Source organism: Ascidia mentula, chromosome 9 (assembly GCF_947561715.1).
Source record: "Ascidia mentula chromosome 9, kaAscMent1.1, whole genome shotgun sequence".
Classification (NCBI taxonomy): domain Eukaryota; kingdom Metazoa; phylum Chordata; class Ascidiacea; order Phlebobranchia; family Ascidiidae; genus Ascidia; species Ascidia mentula.
This window is the reverse complement of record NC_138574.1, coordinates 11,940,714-11,962,121: the sequence shown is the minus strand read 5'-3', so window position 1 is coordinate 11,962,121 and position 21,408 is coordinate 11,940,714. Positions and strand designations below refer to the sequence as shown.

General features: G+C 36.6%; 1 protein-coding gene across 2 annotated transcripts; it reads left to right on the top strand.

The window, feature by feature from the left end:
• Positions 1-290: 290 nt before the first annotated feature.
• LOC145912935 (complement factor H-like) lies at positions 291-17,561 on the top strand. Of its 2 annotated transcripts, none has more exons than XM_083000404.1 (39): positions 291-495; positions 877-1,017; positions 1,455-1,586; positions 1,750-1,962; positions 2,130-2,269; positions 2,440-2,566; positions 3,290-3,432; positions 3,819-3,993; positions 4,142-4,259; positions 4,475-4,616; positions 4,727-4,893; positions 5,208-5,233; positions 6,772-6,960; positions 7,241-7,423; positions 7,665-7,820; positions 7,914-8,024; positions 8,605-8,820; positions 8,965-9,153; positions 9,434-9,616; positions 9,858-10,013; positions 10,107-10,283; positions 10,357-10,527; positions 10,853-11,098; positions 11,160-11,246; positions 11,329-11,433; positions 11,571-11,759; positions 11,950-12,132; positions 12,360-12,542; positions 12,603-12,718; positions 12,897-13,182; positions 13,487-13,602; positions 13,755-13,869; positions 14,324-14,404; positions 14,653-14,817; positions 15,655-15,752; positions 16,656-16,938; positions 17,034-17,149; positions 17,257-17,387; positions 17,530-17,561. In XM_083000404.1, exons 1-39 carry the CDS (start codon positions 447-449, stop codon positions 17,555-17,557), a joined length of 5,832 nt encoding a protein of 1,943 aa, XP_082856530.1. In that variant the 5' UTR covers positions 291-446; the 3' UTR covers positions 17,558-17,561. The 2 variants fall into 2 exon arrangements, with proteins under 2 accessions (XP_082856530.1, XP_082856529.1); XM_083000403.1 differs by having other exon boundaries at positions 874-1,017.
• The last annotated feature ends 3,847 nt before the right edge of the window (positions 17,562-21,408 follow it).

Sequence of the window (21,408 nt, the reverse complement as noted above, 5' to 3'; positions counted from 1 at the left end):
TGAATGTGGAGCTTTATAAACGTATTTGACAGATATGCTTAACAACACAAATCGAAGACAAAAGTAATTTGGAAATTTCCCTTCCTAAAAAGCCACATGCAGGAATCGCTTCAACAAAACAACCAGAACCAGTGTTATGCGGTATGCCACGATGTTAACTACAAGTATCGTCGATTACTTCCCGAATCATGCCTGGCGTTCTTAAGCAATGTGGGACAGCAACAGACATAAATACAAATTCCGCTCCTCAAGTTTCGCCAATAGTAGCCTAGCTCTGTAAGATATGTTGAGGCATAACTTGAATCAAAATCTGTAGGTTTAGTGGTGTTTTTGTGTATGATTATCATATTGTCCGTGGAAGCAGGTCAACAGATAAGAAGAAAAAGAATTGTTTATTCCCAACAAAATACTGACATTCTGCGGTCTCTTGAGTTTAATTCCTCAGGATGAAGACTTGGATATGGGTTGTCTTGCTGTTAAAGTCACTTTTCAGCCGTAAGTAACCACAGATAAACCAACTTTTGATTTTCCGTTTACACGAATTGATTATAGCCTGAATTATCGCGACGATAGCAAGATGTTTAACTTTGAAGTCAAAACGGATATTGGTTTAGTTTATCTCCTTGAACATTAAGTGATTTAAACAAAAACTGGCTACACAGCATAAAGTGCTTTATGCCATAAGAGCCTGTACTTGGATCAAGTAGAGGTTTGGGGGAAATAATTTTGTTTCTTTCATCACACAAATACCAGCAATGAACTATTCATTGAAACCGAGTGCAGCGATACTAAATTATTACTTTAATGTTACGCTGACCACTTGGCAAATTGAAGACAGGGTATAATTAAAATTTTCAATATCCCTATTGTCAGCAGGTAGCAGCGCAACAGGGCCGTGTTCTAACAACAAGTTTCGATGTCCAAACAGTGATCTTTGTTTAAGCGTCGACAAAGTGTGTGATGGCGTTGGAGATTGCAGCAACAACGAGGATGAATCATATGTCTTTGCCAGATGCGGTATAAAGTTTAATTTTGAAGATAAAATAACTCATATCAAAGTAAATTATTAAGTTAAGTTTTTCATTTCGGAAAATAAGTGTATGCTCTTCAAGTTTGTGGGAATTACGAGCATATTGCTGAAAATTCCAATACAACAGCTGGGGGCGTCTTTAGTGCTGGTGCTGTGTGTTACACTTTGCTTCGAAAGTCTAATTAAGTTATCATAAAGTCAATGTCTCACATGCAAAGAATATTTTACACCCAAAGAAAATCATTGTTTTTTTTTCTGGATTACAATTATGTTTTAGGCCAGAATTATAGGATATGTCAAGCACATTGCCCAAAAGTTTTATTTGATGTGATCATCCTGAATATACGCCCCTGCAATAAACAAAACTGGAGTGCGTTCAGTGTTTATGTCAACTAGCGCAAATATAGGAAAAAATATGTTATAGGTTCATGTCCCGGAAGAAACGAGAGTTTGGCGGGTTATCCATGCCGAAAACCTTGTGTGCATAACTGGCAGTGTAGAGGAAGGAAACGATGTGCTTGTGACGGTCATTGTGGGATGTCCTGCTTTAATCCACGTGAGAATGACGAATGTTTATCTAGAGAGAAAAAGTTTATAAAAAGGCGCTGAGAACCATTACACCAACCAACATTTTAATAACGCCCCGATGGAAATATCAAATTAAAAGTCAATTTTGATAGTTTCTGTTCAAGTAATGTCATTTGTTAATTATTGTTAAGATGCCACCTGTGGGAATTCGCCACCACCGGCTAGAGGCAGTGTGGGTTACAGTGTGGTGCGTTTCGTTGACCGTGGCTTGGTTCAAGTGAATTCAAACTTTAGACACGGTGACTTCGTTGAATATGCGTGCCCTCCGGGAATGACACCTATTGGTCCCCAGGTTTTCTGCAATTCAAGAAAACAATGGACACGAGCTGATGTAAATTGTACAGGTAACGTGACAACAAAATCAATTTTAACCTAAATGTGGATGGTTTGGCAAAAGGATTCGAACGTAAAAGTTATACGGTAGTAATTTTGAATAAAGCAAACATAACATGTTTCCATTGTTTTTTAATAACTTTAGTGTTGTTTTCCTTATTAAACGTAATTCTAACAGATCTAAAGATTTGTGGCCAATCAAATGTTATCAACACAATCGTACATGAGCGCGGTTTCGGGCGAGTAGTCGGAGGTAAATCGGTAAAACAACACACTTGGCCATGGCAGGTGCTCATCATGACAAGCTTTTCCACACAAGTAAGTTACTTTTCAGTTCTTTGTCATTGTGCTACATGAAATGTCTCGAACTTTATCTCCGGAAACAGTTACTGCTTATTAAGCACATTGCGTCAAAGACAACTATACAAAAGACAACTGAAATTTATTATCAACAATATATTACCTAGATTTGATTTTTGTATTTGTAGTTGTTCGATGATCACAATATAATGGGTGGCGGATCGCTTATTAACCAGCAGTGGATTCTCACAGCAGCTCACGTGTTTGACAAATATGAAGACATCAAACATATCGAAAATTTGGTTCTCGCCGTAGGTTAGTTAACACCGTACTTTTATTCAGCTAAGTAAGAATAAATATCGTTTATTCAACTTTCTTTGGGAACAGTTTTAATTGTGGTCGTCAATGTGCATGCAAAAGCATGCAATAAATCATGTTGATGCAACTTTTATTTTTCAAAAAGACCGCCAGGTGATTTAAATTAAATCCTCAGATTTCGGTTGAGATTTCTTTTTATTTTGCAACAACATATTCTCCAAGTGTCGGGAGTCAGCTTATAACAACGCCGTAAGCAATATCCACCAACAGGAAACCTCCGATTGTTACACTGCGAGAGTTGCGTTGCTCCTTGCTGAACGTTGTGTGCCGCCAACTTCGCCGATATTTCGCCATTGACGTTTATTACATCCGCCATCACAAGAGATTAAATTGCACAGCGCATGGTGTCGAGAGCGCCGTGCAATTTGGTTACCCCGTTGTCTTTTTACTGTTATAGGATGAACTGTGCAATAGTTTTTGGTACATCTTGTACCAAGTGAGGGCCAGTTTGCCTTTGAAGTCTTCAAAAATAATTCCTCTTTACAAATACAGTTGCGCATTTAAAGATCTTCTACTTATTTAGTTTAATTATGTTTGTTCAAGAAAATTATGACCTTAATATAAAAAAAAACATGCCAGTGACACGTGCTGTGGGGGCATTCCTCTGATAGGTCCTACATCGTTACATAAATTTGATGTTAAACCGATAATTATTGACAGGTGTTCATGAACGCCCCAGTTTGATAAAAAATTTGGACTCTGCAGTTGAACTGTTTACACCAAGGAAAATATATCTTCATCCAAGATTTGATCGACAGACTCGTGGGAGGCAGAGAATCAATTTTGATTACGATGTTGCTTTGGTGAGTTTATTGAAACGGGTTTGTTCGTTTACTTTGATCATACTTTATGAAGAAAGTTTATTGGATGTAAACTTATCCTGTAAATATTGTGTTCTTGCTTTCCGTGACAAACATTATGTCAGTACAATGAAGGGTACGTTCTAGGCAATATTATCGTCTTTAAAGTTGGAAAAAATTCGTGCGTGACGTAAACCAATGTGTACAGTAAAATATCTGGTTATTATACGATTCACCTGACCCATTTAATGTTTTGATTTGAGATTAAAGAGAAATAAGATGCGCGTAAACGTATCTCCTACAGCTTTTTGCATTCTCTACATGAAGTATGCCAAAGGTACTTTTCTTATGAAACGTACAGGATTATCCAAACGGACCTCCGTTTTCAGATTAGAATCGGAGTCTCGCTTCGTTTTTTACGTAATGGATCGTCTTGGTTCGCCACAAAAGAAAGGCCGAAATTCAATGGAACAATCCCCTTATCTCCGTACATTCGTCCCGTGTGTCTTCCTTGGAGTAATTCGTTTCTTCCAAACAGAACCATCATACACAGTAACGGACTAAGTATGTCCAACAATTTTCTTCAGCTGCCTGCGGTAAAATATGTTAAATTCTAACCGCGCTTTCCCCTTTTTTAACTCAGCTTGACTTAACATTTACCATTTTTTAAATTTAGAATGTCTTTTTCGTAAAAAAGGGTTGCACTTTACAGGTGAAAGAGAAAACAGAACAACAGTCGTAGTAACTGGATTTGGACACACTAATTATCAAAGTCAAACCATACCAAACATTCTGCAGCAAACCACGCAAGAACTACAACCAGATGCAGTGTAAGTACCATTCGTGACTTTATACAAAAAAGCTAAATATGTTTGTACCCAGTAATAACAGACAATAAGTATGAAAGTATTCCATTTTTACATTTATGGCCTTTTTCCAAGAGTTTGGTAACGATTAGTTCGTCTAAAGTATTATTGTGGTAACAGTTAAAAATAACTTCATCAAGCAAGAAAAAGACGATACTTTTTATTGCTGTTTTGATCAGGTGTCGTCAAGGAATCCAACGGCGAAAATCAGGACATGCTTTGAGGTACACGAACCGCATGATTTGTGCCAGATCACCAACAACTGCAAGAAATCTGTCTGACACATGTACTGGAGACAGTGGTGGGCCCCTCATAAACCAAGTAATGCTTTATTTTATTCAGGTTCTTTGAAATGCTCAATAAAACTTTTTGGTATACGTATGAAGTTTAAATACAAATGTATATATTATTTATTCAAAATCTTGCAACAGCGCTTGGATTCCCAAACTGGCGAAAGTTATTGGGTACAAATGGGGATTGTCAGTTTTGGAATTGAATGTGCTCTTAGGGATGAAAGAGATGGCTTTGTGTATCCTGGCTACTACGCAGATGTTGCGCAGATGCAAAGCTGGATTGAAGAAACGATTAACGGTTCTAAGTAAAAACTTTGTTCAATTCCTAGTTTGTTGTGTGTTGTGAAGAGAAAAGAATTATGTCTGCAATTAACCTGACAACAAGTATATGTTCAATTAGTTTTATCAATGGAAAAACAAGCAAAACTTACCAAATGCAAATAGCTTCCTGGAAAAATGTGGAAAAATGTGTAATGAGTAAATCCACCATTTTTTGTGATTTTTGGTGTTAAAAGAAATGCTAGAAATGTCGCGGAGAAATTACTGAGATTTGCATGTTATTGAATCATGGCCGAGGTTGTGCTCTTTCATAACAAAAAATGTTTTTGTTTTGTTGCAGGATTAGCCGTAAATCACATCACCGAAGTAAGTCACAAATTACGTCACACACATATAGATAAAAGTGCTCTTTGTTCGCACAATTATCATTAACTAAAAGAGGCGTTTTGTTTTCAGCAAATATTGGGGTATACCTAAAGCTAATGGTAATAAGGCTACACAACATTTTCTTGGGTCATGCGGTATAGCGTATATCGATACGAAATCGTAGTGCTTTCTAATGGTGTGTTCTCGTCAAACCTTCTAGTTTCATGTTATAAAAGCTGTATTTTTGACATTGCAATGATATATTTTGTTGCCTTATACACTTTAAAATGTATTTAAAGTAAGGCGATGCAATACTCCTATTGCGCCACCAAATGGCCGAGTGGATGACCGCGGCGTAGATTACGTCTTCGGGTCACGTGTTCGATTTGTCTGCAACGACAGGGTTGCCAGATTGGCGCTTTCGGCGCCAAATTCCCTGAATTTGGCTTTTTTCCATTTTGTCTGGCGCCCAAAATTTGGTTTGGCTTATTTGGCCCTTTTCTGGCGTTTTTCCTGTTAGCTTTGCGTTCGGAAGTTGCCCGGGCTCGTTCGTGACGAAACAGGTTCGCGGTATGCTTGTTTTCGGTAAAAACGTCACGCATCACAGCCCAAGCTAGTACAGAAGCGTTGCAAACTGTATGCCTGGGTAGCGTGGTAGATACTTTTACACCGGGGCACAAAGTTTTTTCCAAACTTGATCCACATATAAGCCTATGTAACATAGAAATCTGTGCGAATATTAACGCTACGATTTCGTGTAGTATTTCAACTTAAATATATAAACAAAAATAACAGGTGGTTGCCCTGTTCACGCCTAATCATTAAAATTCGCACAGATTTATGTTTTACACAGACTTATATGTGGGTCAAGTTTGGAAAAAACTTTGTGCCCCGGTGTAAAAGTATCTACCGGGTAGCGTAAACTTGACTACTTCTATAGTGACGTCATAATTTGAGATTTGAAAGACTGTTTGTTAAAAGTTTGCGTAGCACTGGCACTGCTATGCACATAGAAAGACGGATATAATCCAAGAGCATAAATAAACAAAGAAGAGATTGTATGTTGCTCTACCGCATGAATGTAATTTGCCTGTAAATACAATTGAACATATGTTCGGGAAGCAGAAAATTAAACAATACAGTATATAAACGATTGGCTCTTTTCTGTTTCACTCAAAACTAGTTTTGGCGCTTTTTGGCGTTTTTTGTCGTGTTGTTTGGCTCTAAACAAAAAAAATATTCTGGCAACCCTGTGCAACGAGGGGTTTCGAAATACTGGAAGCTCATTTGCCGTTTGTAATGCCGATGCCATCTGGGAAGGGTCTGCCAATTGCCATGGTAACTGCTATCAACCAACTATTAAGATAAACACGTATTTTATTATTGTCGTTTTCTCAATAGTTCATTTGGATTGCGACTTTGAAAAAACCCACACCAGTGTCTAAAATTTGATGTGATGTCTAATCACAAAATATCTAAAAAGTTAATGCATGAGAAATTTTTTATCCTGTAATTTTTAAAGAAATATTGTTTTTCAGTTAAGAAATGTCCCCCAATACAGCATTTAGAAAATGGTGAAGTGCAACCAAGTTTACAGACAGGTGTGGGCCATCCAATGGGAACCTCAGTTGCTTTCACATGCTGGCATGGTTATCGGTTAGAAGGCGCAAACAACACTGAGTGTTTACCAACAGAAAAATGGTCAAGTTCACAACCCAGCTGTGTTGGTTTGTTATTTTTTTTCTGATTTGATTTAATTTAAATGCTAGTATGCAACTGTATTGGTTATGGCATGCAGATTTACCACAAACATGGAAATATTTATTCCAGTAGGTTAAAATCTGTCAGCTTGTTATTTAAGACAAATATATTTCGCTTTGAACAGCATCATCTGTGTATAAAATGCATAACAACAAGAGATTAAAAACAAAAAAAGCCTCAGTGCTTGCAAGAATTAGCAGATTTATTTCACAATTTTCATTCTCAGGAATAATTATTGATTTGCAGAAGTAAAATGTAAAAAATTTGTTGTGCGAAATGGTCACCTTGTTCCATTCCAACATGTGTATGCTATCAACACTGTGGTTCGAGTTGAATGCAACAATGGATATAGACTTGCTGGTCAGGGAAATGTCACATGCACCATTAAAGGAACTTGGTTTCCTCAACCTCTTTCTTGTGATCCAATTCGTAAGTATAACTTAAAGACAAGAATTTGCTTGTTGGCATTGACTACATGGTTAGAATGTATAAACAGAAACATTCTGACCTTGCAATCAAATTTGCTTGGTTTTTCATGTGCACTTGAAGTAATGTATTTTCCACCAAAATTGACAAATCAAACAAAGACAAATAGCTACATGTTAGTTTTGTTTCAATTATTTTACTATGTCCTCACAATTCTATAAAAAAACACTTGATGTTTTTTTAGCTTGTAGCCATCTTACACCACCTACTGGTGGTTCCATCACCCATCGGAGTGAAAGTATGGTGACTTTTGCATGTGACAATACCTTGCGATTAGTTGGTGCCCGAAGTGTTCATTGTCATTTGGGTAAATGGTCTGCACAAACTCCAACTTGCGAAGGTATTGCATAGGAGTAATTAAGTTCTAACTTTATGCATGATAGATTGTTAACTATTATGAAGCAAGAAGCCTCTAATTTATGTCAACTGTTAGGTGATGAATGTGAAAGTAATCCATGTCAAAATGATGGCACATGCCAGGATGAAGTTAATGGCTTTACATGTACCTGTACACCAGATTTTGGAGGCACCACCTGCTCGGAGGGTAATACAGTTATTTTGGTCATGCTTACAATTGAAATTTATCAAATAACCCTATCAAATCAGATTAACTGAGTAAAAATGACTGGTCTTAGTCCAGGAAATCACAAATTTTCTTGAAAACAGACACAATGCAATCAAACCTCCATTCAAGTAGTTCATTTTAGATAATTTGAATTTTTTTTTGAAATTTTACCCTGCTAATATTTGTCAACAGTACCAGTAACTCCTTTTTTGGCATTTCAATTAGTTTATTATAATGTCAATAAACCATATAACTATGTTTAGGCTGTTAAACATATATGTGCAAGCAAAATACAGTTAAAATATTGTTCATATTTACCTTCCTATTTTTACTGTTTCTCTGCAGTAATCTGTGCCCAACTTCTCAAAATAGATGTCTCAATAATGGACGTATTTTGTGTACAGTGGAAAATTTTGCTTTAGTAACATTAAACCTAAACAAGCCCAGATTAGATGAACTATGTCGACAGAAATGTTTTTTGTTACACGTATAGTATTCTTGCAGTTAGGATCATCAGATTATATCTACATCCTTTGATTATTTAATTTTATTGTGACAGATCTGAAGTGCCGGGAGTGCCCTGAACATCTGTCAAATGCAGTGGTCACCATAACCTACCAAAACCCTAATAAACCATATCTTTTGCCTGGTACAAAAGTAACATATGCATGTGATAGAGGTTTCAAAATAGCAGGAACATCATCTAAACTCAAAACAGTTTTATGTAATTCGAGAAGAAAATGGAGTGCAAATCCTGATACTATAAGATGTGTGGGTAAGTGTTTAGTAGGATACGTCAAACTGCTGTGAATTAAAAACTGTTCTCAGTTAATAAAGTTGTGGAGAATTAAATACTGCACCTTGTTTATGCATGTAAAAATTTTTATCCTGTAATTTTTAAAGGAATATTGTTTTTCAGTTAAGAAATGTCCCCCAATACAGCATTTAGAAAATGGTGAAATGCAACCAAGTTTACAGACAGGTGTGGGCCATCCAATGGGAACCTCAGTTACTTTCACATGCTGGCATGGTTATCGGTTAGAAGGCGCAAACAACACTGAGTGTTTACCAACAGAAAAATGGTCAAGTTCACAACCCAGCTGCGTTGGTTTGTTATTTTTTTTCTGATTTGATTTAATTTAAATGCTAGTATGCAACTGTATTGGTTATGGCATGCAGATTTACCACAAACATGGAAATATTTATTCCAGTAGGTTAAAATCTGTCAGCTTGTTATTTAAGACAAATATATTTCGCTTTGAACAGCATCATCTGTGTATAAAATGCAGAACAACAAGAGATTAAAAACAAAAAAAGCCTCAGTGCTTGCAAGAATTAGCAGATTTATTTTGCAATTTTCATTCTCAGGAATAATTATTGATTTGCAGAAGTAAAATGTAAAAAATTTGTTGTGCGAAATGGTCACCTTGTTCCATTCCAACATGTGTATGCTATCAACACTGTGGTTCGAGTTGAATGCAACAATGGATATAGACTTCACGGTCAGGGAAATGTCACATGCACCATTAAAGGAACTTGGTTTCCTCAACCTCTTTCTTGTGATCCAATTCGTAAGTATAACTTAAAGACAAGAATTTGCTTGTTGGCATTGACTACATGGTTAGAATGTATAAACAGAAACATTCTGACCTTGCAATCAAATTTGCTTGGTTTTTCATGTGCACTTGAAGTAATGTATTTTCCACCAAAATTGACAAATCAAACAAAGACAAATAGCTACATGTTAGTTTTGTTTCAATTATTTTACTATGTCCTCACAATTCTATAAAAAAACACTTGATGTTTTTTTAGCTTGTAGCCATCTTGCACCACCTACTGGTGGTTCCATCACCCATCGGAGTGAAAGTATGGTAACTTTTGCATGTGACAATACCTTGCGATTAGTTGGTGCCCGAAGTGTTCGTTGTCATTTGGGTAAATGGTCTGCAGAAACTCCAACTTGTGAAGGTATTGCATAGAAGTAACCAAGAATTTTATGCAATGTACATTGTTAACCACACAGTACAACGCCTGTTTACCAAAATTGGTCTTTTTGGGTAGTCACATGGAACAGTTGGAGTGAATGGAACTTATGGGGTCCTTGCACTTCCACATGTGGCTCAGGGTTTCAATTAAGGAGAAGGGAATGTCCGGATTCACCTCCTAATACTGCCATGTGCAGGGGGAAAAATGTAGAAAGAACACACTGTGAAAATGATCCATGCAGTCCATTATCAGGTATTGTTTTTATTATTTCACAATTCACAGAGACTACAATAACATAACTGATACCAAATGTCTGTTGTTTCAGATCCAAGTTCCACTTTCTTTTATGATGGAAAAGAGTATTTGTTTTTTGACGAGAAAAAAAGCCAGCCACAGGCCAAAGTTCACTGTAAAAGTTATGGTGCTAGCATGGTCATGATAAAAACAAAAGATGTATTTATAGCCATTGGAAATCATATGGACTCCACACTATACGGTAGTGTTTATGGTTTTTTTTAGCATTTTTAGGCAAACTTTCTTTTTTTAAAAAAAAACATTTTTTGGTAATTATTTTTGAAAATAATATTTGAATCAGCAAAAGTTAACAATAGTTATCAATGTTTTAAATATGAAAAAGGCCAACTTGTACAAGATTACCAGTTTCCACTGGGAAGTTGAGTACAAAGATAGTTTTTTTGATACCATAACTTTGTTGATACAAAAATCTAAATACCTATTTATAAACTGACAAAGGTGAATAAAAACATCTGTTTCATGTTTTTTTAATGTCCAAAAACGACTAACCCATTGTTTTGTTTAAGATTTGTATTGGATTGGGTTGGAGCAAACATATAATCGAGACACTCGTCGATTGACTCGTTACTGGTTGGACAACAGTGTTTATGAATTTGAAAACTGGCATTCACATGTTGTTTTTCGGTATGGTGGTTATTGCACCTCCATGTCTACTCGCAAGTGTGGCTGGATTCAAACGCCCAATTGGACAAAGACGCAGTGTTGGATAAACAGAGTCTGCTCACATCCTCAAAAAATTCTCTGTGAAAAAGGTTTTTCAAATGAACACTTTTCCAATAGATTTATGTTATATTTTAAAAACATTCTTTTAAGACTGTCCGTGTCTGAATGGTGGACATTGTAATGCGATAGGTTCTTGTGTCTGCCCTGCGGGCTACACAGGTGTACACTGTGAAAGCAGTAAGTTCAATTTCGTTGTTATACTATTGTAGCATGAAACACAATTTTTATACCATGTGAATTTCCATTCTTATCATTTCAGGTATAAGTTTTTGTGCTTCCTTGCCATGTTTGAATGGAGCTACATGTCATGAAGACAGCACGTGTCAGTGCCTTCCTGGATTTTATGGCACTTTTTGTGAGCAAGGTGCTGCTTTATTAGCAAGTTTTTTAAAACCAAACTAGACTTTGTATGTATACTACAAATTTTATTTTTTATTGATTTTCACAAATGTAAAGACATTCTTTTTTATTGATTTTCACCACATCAACTCTTTGATTTAGTGCTCACATGTCCAGAATTACAAAATCCACAACATGGTAGCATACAGTACATGGGAACGGAAGCTTCGGGATTTGAATTTGGAACCAAAATTTTTGTAAGTTGTGATGAAGGTTATCTTCCCAGCGAGAATAAAGTCATCACATGCACAGAAAGGGGAGACTGGTCAGATGAGTTACCAAGATGTGTTTGTAAGTAACACATTGAATAAACTATGTTGTGGTACTTTTAGCCTATACATAACATAGACATAAATATATTTTATGAATTTTTCTATTGATGAAAATGCTTTAATTTGTGTGCTACAATTAATTAGATCATTGTTGGCTACAGTGGCCACCACATCATTTTATAAGAAATACATATTTCATTTGTCTTTAGCCAGTAGATGTAATGAATTACCTGTCCCTGAAAATGGAAGACTATTGTATAACGGCTGGGATTTGTATGTACATGATATTGGAACACAAGTAACAGTGCAATGCAATGAGGGTTATCTACCCAACTCTCCTGAAAGTCTGTGTACGGAGGATGGTTGGACTAATGCAGCTCCAAGTTGCAATGGTAAGTAAAATTGGTTGTAAAGTAATTATATTATAAGGTAGGTTAATATCCTTGTTGAACATTTTGAATTCAAGCACCCTAAAACTTGTTATTTACAAAAAAGGAAGTCTGTGTCACTGTGGGAAATAGTTGCAAATACAGGCCATTCTTAATGATATCTTTTAAGAATCATACAACAATGTTAGGCATTAATATTTAGATTGAAATCTTATGCCTGTTGTTTGCAGTTTTTCAGTGCAGGTTGGTAAACAATCCTGCCAACGGTTTTTTTCTATTTCTTGACCAAGAGTCAGTGAATCGACGAATTGGAGCAAGAATGAGGTTAAATTGCAGTAAAGGTTATAAACCGACTACAGAATACATTGAATGTGAAGCAGGCGGGTGGTCTGATCCTCAAACAACCTGTGAACGTAGGTTATGCGGCAACAAACCCCAAAGAACTTTCACTGTAGGTGTTTTTTACTTATCAGTTACGCCTTGTCTGTTGGAAGCCACTTTTTTGTCAGACGGGGTTGAAGTTGTTGGATATGATAATGTTTCCTTTTTTGAGGAGTGGATTTTTGGTGGTGAAAGTATCACATTACAAGTAGGTAGATGTTTTTAACAATATTGAAATTACTTCCCTTGTATGATAATAAAAAAGGTTATTGTCTTTAATTAGTTGAATCACAGTTTTTGTCAATACAGAGGGTTTCGCAAAATAATTCCACAGGTTTGAGAAAAATTTTTTATTAAAATCAACTCCAAAACACAATTTGTTGCAGTGTTCTGATCCAGAAAAAGACTTAATAGGCGTGAGGAAATATCATTGTGGGCCTGAAGGATTGTGGGATGTCCACCCCAATAATGCTTCATGCCACGCCCCTTGCCCTCCACTTGAAACGCCAAGCAATGGTCGCTTGGAGTTTCTGGATTATCATGAAAACAGCACAGACAGGTGGAAATATGGATCAAGGGTGCGGGTGATCTGTGCGCCAGGATACAAAACACCTGCATACAATGAAATACATTGCACAGATGGGTGGTCACATGAAATTCCATCATGTCAAGGTGTTTTTGCGATTTGTCAGTAGAAATGTATTTGAAAGTTGACGGGTGTAAATGACACAGCGGAGGTATAAAAATATAAAGGAAAGGTTTAGGAATTTTAAGCCTTTAAATCCTACCTTTCCTTTTCAACACTTACACGCCTGCAAGGAAGTTTTTGTTCTCTCTGAATGGAACAACTTTAATTCCCCTGTATTGAAGTGTGTGTACTGGAATGCTCTTACGAAAACACACCCTTAAATATTTATGTTGTTGGAAATGTATTTCTTTTGCGAAATATAACGTTAACAAACACTTTCGTTTTTAGGGCAACCCTGTGTGTTTTATTACAACGATTTATCACCCGATGTAGACGTAGCTGGAGTAGAATTGCGACCTGATGACGAAATACTTTGGAAAGTTGGAAAATCCATTGAACTGCAAGTAATTCATTCATTGATTTTTTGGTTGTTGAACCCAGTTGTATTACAAGACATTGACAGTTTTTTCAGTTAATTTGCGGCCTCTTTGTTTCTAAAAACTAGGCTTTAAAGTTATGTCAGCTGAACGACATTTTCTTGTTATTTCAACTTTAGTGTAAAAACCCCTCTCTTCAACTTGCCGAGGGTCACCCCCCTACAATAACCTGTTTGCCAGGAATGTGGTGGACTTTTGATTATACTTCGTATGAGTGCGTCGAACGTCCCTCTGGTGAGAATGGTTTTCTGTGGTTGATTTTCACTAGTAGGCGTAGCTTTATTCTTGGTGTATTTAAAAAAGCGATTAGCAACTTCGGTCAAGCGTCCGACCCATATACCTTGAAGAAAACCTGATCAGGATTCGTGCCCAGGACATTCTGGTTTCTAATCCCAGTGTGACAAAAAATAATAATTCAACAGAAAAAACGAGGTCACGCTGCATTGATGCGTTTATTTGCGACTTCTAGTTACTTCCTACACAAAAATCGTACAATAGGCAATTGGACGAGTTTGTATAATATACTGTGTGTTGGCCACAGAAAGATTGTGTTAAACTTTAGCTTAACTGGATATCTTGGTTGCCAAAAGTGTGCAACCTTACATTCCATTTACCACGTTTTGTTTATACACATGAAGTGACTTTCATCTTGCAATGAGAATCTCCTAATGGTGAAACTTATTTTTAGAAATTTTACCAACAACTACAAGCACAGTTGCCACCACTCAGTCAACTCCTAAATCTACTGGATATCCTCTCGAAGACGTTGGTAATAAAATCGATATCTTGTCACTAAATGGTCTCCCAACGCTTGTTAAGAACAAACCAATTCTTTTTTTCACAAAATAATGACCCGTACATGTAATTTAAAAACCATGACACAGCACTTTTGGACAAACAAAAACCAACCTGATCTTATGTTATTTGGTTTATGTGTTTGATCTAACTAAACACCTAGCTTCCCGGTAAAAGTGGAAGTCTTCTGCGTTTAGTTTTGACCAACCGTGTTTAACGCAGGCAACTGTAATATCCAATCTCCCTATCTTCGTTCTGAGCGAATCTCTCATCCAAGTCGTCGCCTGTTCCGATTTAGTTGTGCTGATGGTTTCAAGTTACTTGGAAGGAGAAAGGCCGCCTGTTTAGACAGCGGTGAATGGGGGCGGGAATTGCCGACATGTGACGGTAACTTGGAAATTAAAGCTTTTATCACGCAGATTATTTATTTGTGGGTTTTTAATGTAACAGAACTTGATAATGTTGGTATGACTACGCACATACCAACTCTAAACAATAGCTGCATTGCTCACTTTGTACGTACACACGTAATCTCAACATATCGTGTTTATTTTCACTTGGTAGGGTACAAAGGGCTAATTCAGTATATTTCGAATTGATCAATGGAAAAACTAAATTCAGTGTGGAAACAAATCTGTTTAGAAACAAGATTTACGGATTTTCTCATAATTCTGAGAATAAATAGACCGGCCCATACTATTGTTAACTTTATCGTGTTTCGTACGAAAAACATTTCGGCAAGAACTTATGCCATCATCAGTTAAAATGAGGCGGTTGGTGTTGCTCCATCGTTATATGGAGCTGCCCTGACTGACGTCACAAATAAGGCACGTACGGGTGGTGACGTCATGCTGTTATCGACCACACACGACTATAAATCAGTTTACCCATATATATCTGTTTAATTGCAAGTGGAATGGTAAATCCCAAACCGCATAACAGATCATTTTCGAAATAAATCGCATAATATGGATAGGCTACTTGCAAAATATATACGATTTTTTTCATTGAGCGAAATGCTGATTTCAATATGTTGCACAACCCAATGTGTCTCTTGAATGATGGATTGCGTAAAAAAAACATTGTATTTTTTTGCATTCTTAGCTTTATTTTTTCTGTGTGAGACTTAAGTCATGCTTTGTAATCATTGGCAACAAGAATTTTAATTAGTGAGCTTCACATACATCAATTTTGCAAACCAACCTATCTTAAATCTAATTTCAGCGATTCCTTGCAAGATTCAACCTGATGATCTTCCAGATGGTGTGAACGTGTCCGAAAACGGCCAATCGTTTCCTCCCGGCGCTCAAATTCACCTAAAGGTGTTAATTTAACACTTCAAATTATTAATGGTCTTCTTCATAACCACCATACTGGTGTGATATTTCATATATTTAAAATGGCATGCCACAGGTAGCCGAAAATCGTCGTTGATTGCATTAAATCACGTAGGATTGGTTTTAACGCTAAGTATGGCGGTGATTTCTCGTTAAACAGTGCACTGATCTTCATGTTGACAAGTAAAGTATTTTTATATTTTACTTAAACCTAGATTTCTCGCCCTATGCAAGCCCAATTGTATACAGATGTCTCTTGACTTCACTATTAGTTCGTTCTACCGACGACAAGCGCGCAACCTGTTTACGTGTGTTGCGTAACAATAAGTCTAAAGGAGGGTCTTTTCCACTGTCAGCTCATTGAAATACAAACCCTAACCAGTGGGCATGTCAGTAAACCCACTCACTAAGTGGGTTGGTCACAGTGACAATTAATGAGACAGTAAAAAATATGTTCAGCAAGAATTAACAGCGACCCATTGACTGGCTTGGCTTCGACGAAGGTTTTTAAGCCGCAATTTTAACGGCAATTAAAATAATACAGCCACCTGAGTCCCACGAACCGATGACAGGTCTAGCGCAAAATAAATACCAACGTTAACATTTTATGGCATTAAGAATGTGGTTTTTAACTTTCTTTACCTGGTTGCGCACTTATCACCAAAAAATGTCATAACGACGCAATTGTTGACCTTCTTTAGTGGAAAGTTGACCGTTGTTTTTAGCGTCCGCTTACCTAATATCATATCAGTACAACAGCTGAAAGGCTACGCAGTGTATTATTGAAATAAAAATTCTTTTGATGCACTAACAACATTAAACCAAGGAATCATTTGTGAACCACTTCATCAGCGACGTGTTAAAAATTTCAACTTTTGTTGTTTTAAGTGCAAAGACCGTGAAGCAGAACTCACTGGCGATTCAACCCGAATCTGCACACTAGGTGGCATATGGGACTTGCCTTTTAACACCACCTCATGTCCGGCTCACTGCAACCGATTGACGAACACAACAAACCGCCAAATTGTGTGTAGATCCGGGAATGCATGTACGAGAATTGGTACAAGGGTGGTTGTTGAGTGTAAAACAGGATATGTAGCAAGTTATGATGGGGAAATAGTTTGCGAGGGGAACCCAGCTGCGTGGAACCGTGAGATACCCACATGTGAACGTAAGTAACAGTTTAATATACGGCTTGAGATGTGGGTTTTATTACGACAAATTTCCCACTCAAATTTTGAGTGATTCTCATAACTTTTGTTGCAGCAATACAATGCAAAATACACCCACAAGATCTTTCTGATGATGTTGGCGTTTCCGAGTATTCTAAAGCGGATTTAGGCAATCAGAGGTTTCACCCGGGATCGCCTATTAATCTGAAGGTATGATTGTACCATCTGCAAAACTGAACATAATGTCCTGTACTTAAATATTATACATCAAAAAGATATTTACTGCTTCCTTGACACTATTGTACGGTGTTATTTAGTGCATCAATGAAGATCTAGTTCTTGTTGGTAAGCCGGACCGGATTTGTAGGTTGGGAGGTTTTTGGGATACAGCTCTTAATGCAACATCGTGTCAAGAATCCCCACCAGTTGATTCAACTGACATTCCCAAGTGATAAAATATGAAAGAAAATAGTTGTCGAATTTTTTTTATTTCAAAGAAAAAACGGCCGTGTTATGCTTTACAAGCATTTACAATGCATAAACGATTAACTGCAATTGTATGTGATTAGTAAGTTCATGTTGTTTTTCAGAGCGATTGTAAATAAAGAAGACACATAATATGCCCCTGAGGAAGTGATTTAGGCAGTCTTCTCGCAAAGAATTTTTACCAGGTCAGTTGTTAAGTGGTGACACTGCCACAAAATCACGAATCAGGGGATTTCTTGTGATTCAATTTTCCACATAAATGCCCTTCAACATTTTGATACTCTAGGTTTTCCACAACACCTTCAAACGAACTGCCTGACCAAAACCAATACTAAAACTGTCCAAAACAACTTAACACTGACCCCATACAAAACCCTTTGCATTGTGACAAAATTATTCTCAGTTACACAGCAGGACATTTACCGACCCAAAAAAATGTATTATAACTACCAAAGCAATACACATAGCCTATGCATACATACATACATATGGCATTCGACATGCCAGAACTGCTTGATATGATCCATGAAGCCGATTATCAAAATACCCGGAAGTGTCAAGGGTTTGAGAAATTTGTCAAAACATTAGGTAGCAGAGGATAGAAAAGTCGTTTAATTTGGACCACTTAAGTTTAAATCTCAAAAAATATAGATGTTAACCAAAAGAGTTATTAACACGATTTGATAAATTATCATCTAAACTCTTTAAAAGCAAAAAAACAGAATCCTGTTATTTTCATGTGCGGAATAATTAGTATTTGGAAATTTTGGAACGATTGTTACTTGCCTAGTGTATAATTTGGAACAGCAGCGTGTACAAATTGTAACACTTACAGTTTCTAAGAAGTGATGGCAACTTTACATAAATATTTTGTCCCCATTATTTGTACATTTCCACAATATTTTATTTTATTCAATAAAAAAAAGAACAGAAAAATAATTAAAATAGCGAAAAAACCTTGAGAATAAAAAACAATACTATAATGCAAAGACTTTACAATACCAAATGCAAAAAATGAGACAGTAGATACAAACTGAGGTTGCAATTCTTGACCTACAAGATGCACTGTGTTAATAAAATGCAGCTACTTTAACCATCTTCTTTACTGTAACAAGATGACTGGACCTTAGTTTTATCTTCTTTATTCTGTATTTTTAAGTTTCCCAAATAATTTAAGATATTTTACTTCTAATTTTCATTAGTATTTATATCAACAGGTAGTTAAAAATAATGCTGAAAAACATATAGTTGATTGTTAGCTATATTTCAATAACATATTTTATTCAGATATGACTAATATTATAGATCATGTGTAAAATGTGTTCTGATAATAATAAATACATAATTGATATCAGTTCCTGTGGCCCCGGGCCAAATTACACACATCATACAGGTCCAAATTACACAACTTTCTACACATTTTTTCCACCTACTTGACTCTTGGAAAGCAATATCATATTCGGCTTTATATACCGAAAGCAGTTACAGTTATATAACGCAAAAATCATGCCCACTTGGATATACAACATACAGTTATAAAATAAAGTTTAATCTCTAAAACAAATGCAAAATTAACGTACTTTGTATTTCTATCTGTAACTACCAGATTGCGAGAAGTTTCAACTCGCCTGTCTTTCGCGTTTAACACACTTACGTAGACAACCCGGGTGACACGAACGTGGATGTTTTGGAAAGGAAAAAGGCATGTCCTTTTTTCTCGTCACTCTCTCTCTCACGCACATTCATGCGGTGGAGTTCTTTGGCGGCAACTTGCAGGTTGTGGCGTCTGAGTTGGTGTTTTGCCATTAATAATGTTGAATTTGTTATATAAATCTCAAATTACTGAGATTTTAAAACACAGGTTAGAAAATAGCACTTACAACTACCATTTAAAACCTTTGTGAATGCATTTTCTTTTCCAAACCACTTCATTGATTCTTTAAAACCGCAATATATCAAAACAGCTGTAAACATTAACACTAGATTTTCAATTCAACATCATTAATGGCAAAACACCAACTCAGACGCCACAACCTGCAAGTTGCCGCCAAAGAACTCCACCGCATGAATGTGCGTGAGAGAGAGAGTGACGAGAAAAAGGGACATGCCTTTTTCCTTTCCAAAACATCCACGTTCGTGTCACCCGGGTTGTCTACGTAAGTGTGTTAAACGTCTTTCGCGTTTTATCAAGTCTTCTTTCAAGCTGTACAAAACATTTTTAAAGATTGTAGCGCATATTTATTAAAAAAGGGAAAATCCAAATTACACGCAGGGTCCAAATTATACGACTTTCCCCGAAAGAAAGTTTGTTAAAGCAAAACCTCCTGACAGGAATTGTGTTTGTTTTAAGCAATCGATACAGTTTGAAATTTGATGTTTGACTGATGTAGCGGTACAAATTTGTACATTACCCAAATACAAGGGCAACTTATTTTTTTTCTAACAAATAGAGTGATTTACCTTGCATACCAAATGGAATCGACCGAGTTTGTAACAAGTGGTAGTGCGCGCTCGACAGAATTTCTTTGCGTAAGCCTTATTCCACACCATTGGCAGCTTTCCTCGAGGCTTCAGCCCAGTGCTAGTTGGCGTTTGCGATGGACTCACTCAAGCTCAAAGAATTGGTTACACGACGAAGTTCTATTCATGAATAACATTCAATCCTTTATCAAAGTAAACTTCTCTCAGTGTCTTGACCTTCTTATCAGATGAAATAAAGGAGTTAAAAATATCACATGCTTTCTGCAGAGAATTTCTTTGTCGAGAATACTCCTCAAAATAAAATAGTTTTCTTTTGTTTTTTAAACAGTCTAGATACCATAGTGAAACATTACGCTGTTTTGCTCTTTATAGCCTGGTTCTATTTGCTTGAAAACTTTAAATCACAATATTCTCAGCGAGTCTTTCATCTGTCAGCTCTCTGTGTGTTATTTTTTTCATCCTAACACGTGCAGTTTTCTTCGGCAAATACGAGTATTCGTGACGTCCTTACCGCGATCATATTAAGTTATCGCCAGATTAATTACATCGCGACCACTCAACCGGTGTCAAACAGTTTCTACTTATTTTAACACATGTGTTATTTAGCTCGGTGCTTCTTCAACTTTTTGTTCTGCGATCCTATTTTTAAAAAATGATATCTATGCCAACACGTTAGCGACAATAAAATACATTACCAAGAAAGCATTCACAGTGGAAGCTCCATAATTGAACCATTGTCTGTAACTATTGCCTGCCCTCTACTGGTGGAAAAAGGTTGCATCTGACTAATAATTTTGCACTGCTTTTTTTTTCACGCACAAGTTTATGTGCCGCAAACATGAAAATGTGAAAATTCCAATTGGCATGAAAGCTCGTATTCTTGCAGCTTGTAATACTTTATGTGGCTGATCGGAATATTGGATTTTTTTTTAAATGCTAATCAAAGATCGTTAAAGTTTGGTTTTGAACAAACTTAATGACATATTGTGTGAGCTGCGTACAAATGGCCACTGTGTTTCGACCTATGAGGTTTCATCAGTGCAGCTGGTGTGATTATCAGACGACTTTGCTGACCAAACGGCCAATTCACATTATTGGCTCCACTTTGCATATGATCATATGATTAATGAATTATATTTCTTACGTTTCTTCTACAGCTGAATGTGGAGCTTTATAAACGTATTTGACAGGTATGCTTAACAACACAAATCGAAGACAAAAGTAATTTGGAAATTTCCCTTCCTAAACAGCCACGTGCAGGAATCGCTTCAAAAAAACAACCAGAACCAGTGTTATGCGGTATGCCTTGCGACAATGTTAACTACAAGTATCGTCGATTACTTCCCGAATCATGCTTGGCGTTCTTCAGCAATATGGCACAGCAACAGACATAAATACAAATTCCGCTCCTCAAGTTTCGCCAATAGTAGCCTAGCTCTGTAAGATATGTTGAGGCATAACTAGAATCAAAATCAGTAGGCTTAGTGATTTATTTGTGTATG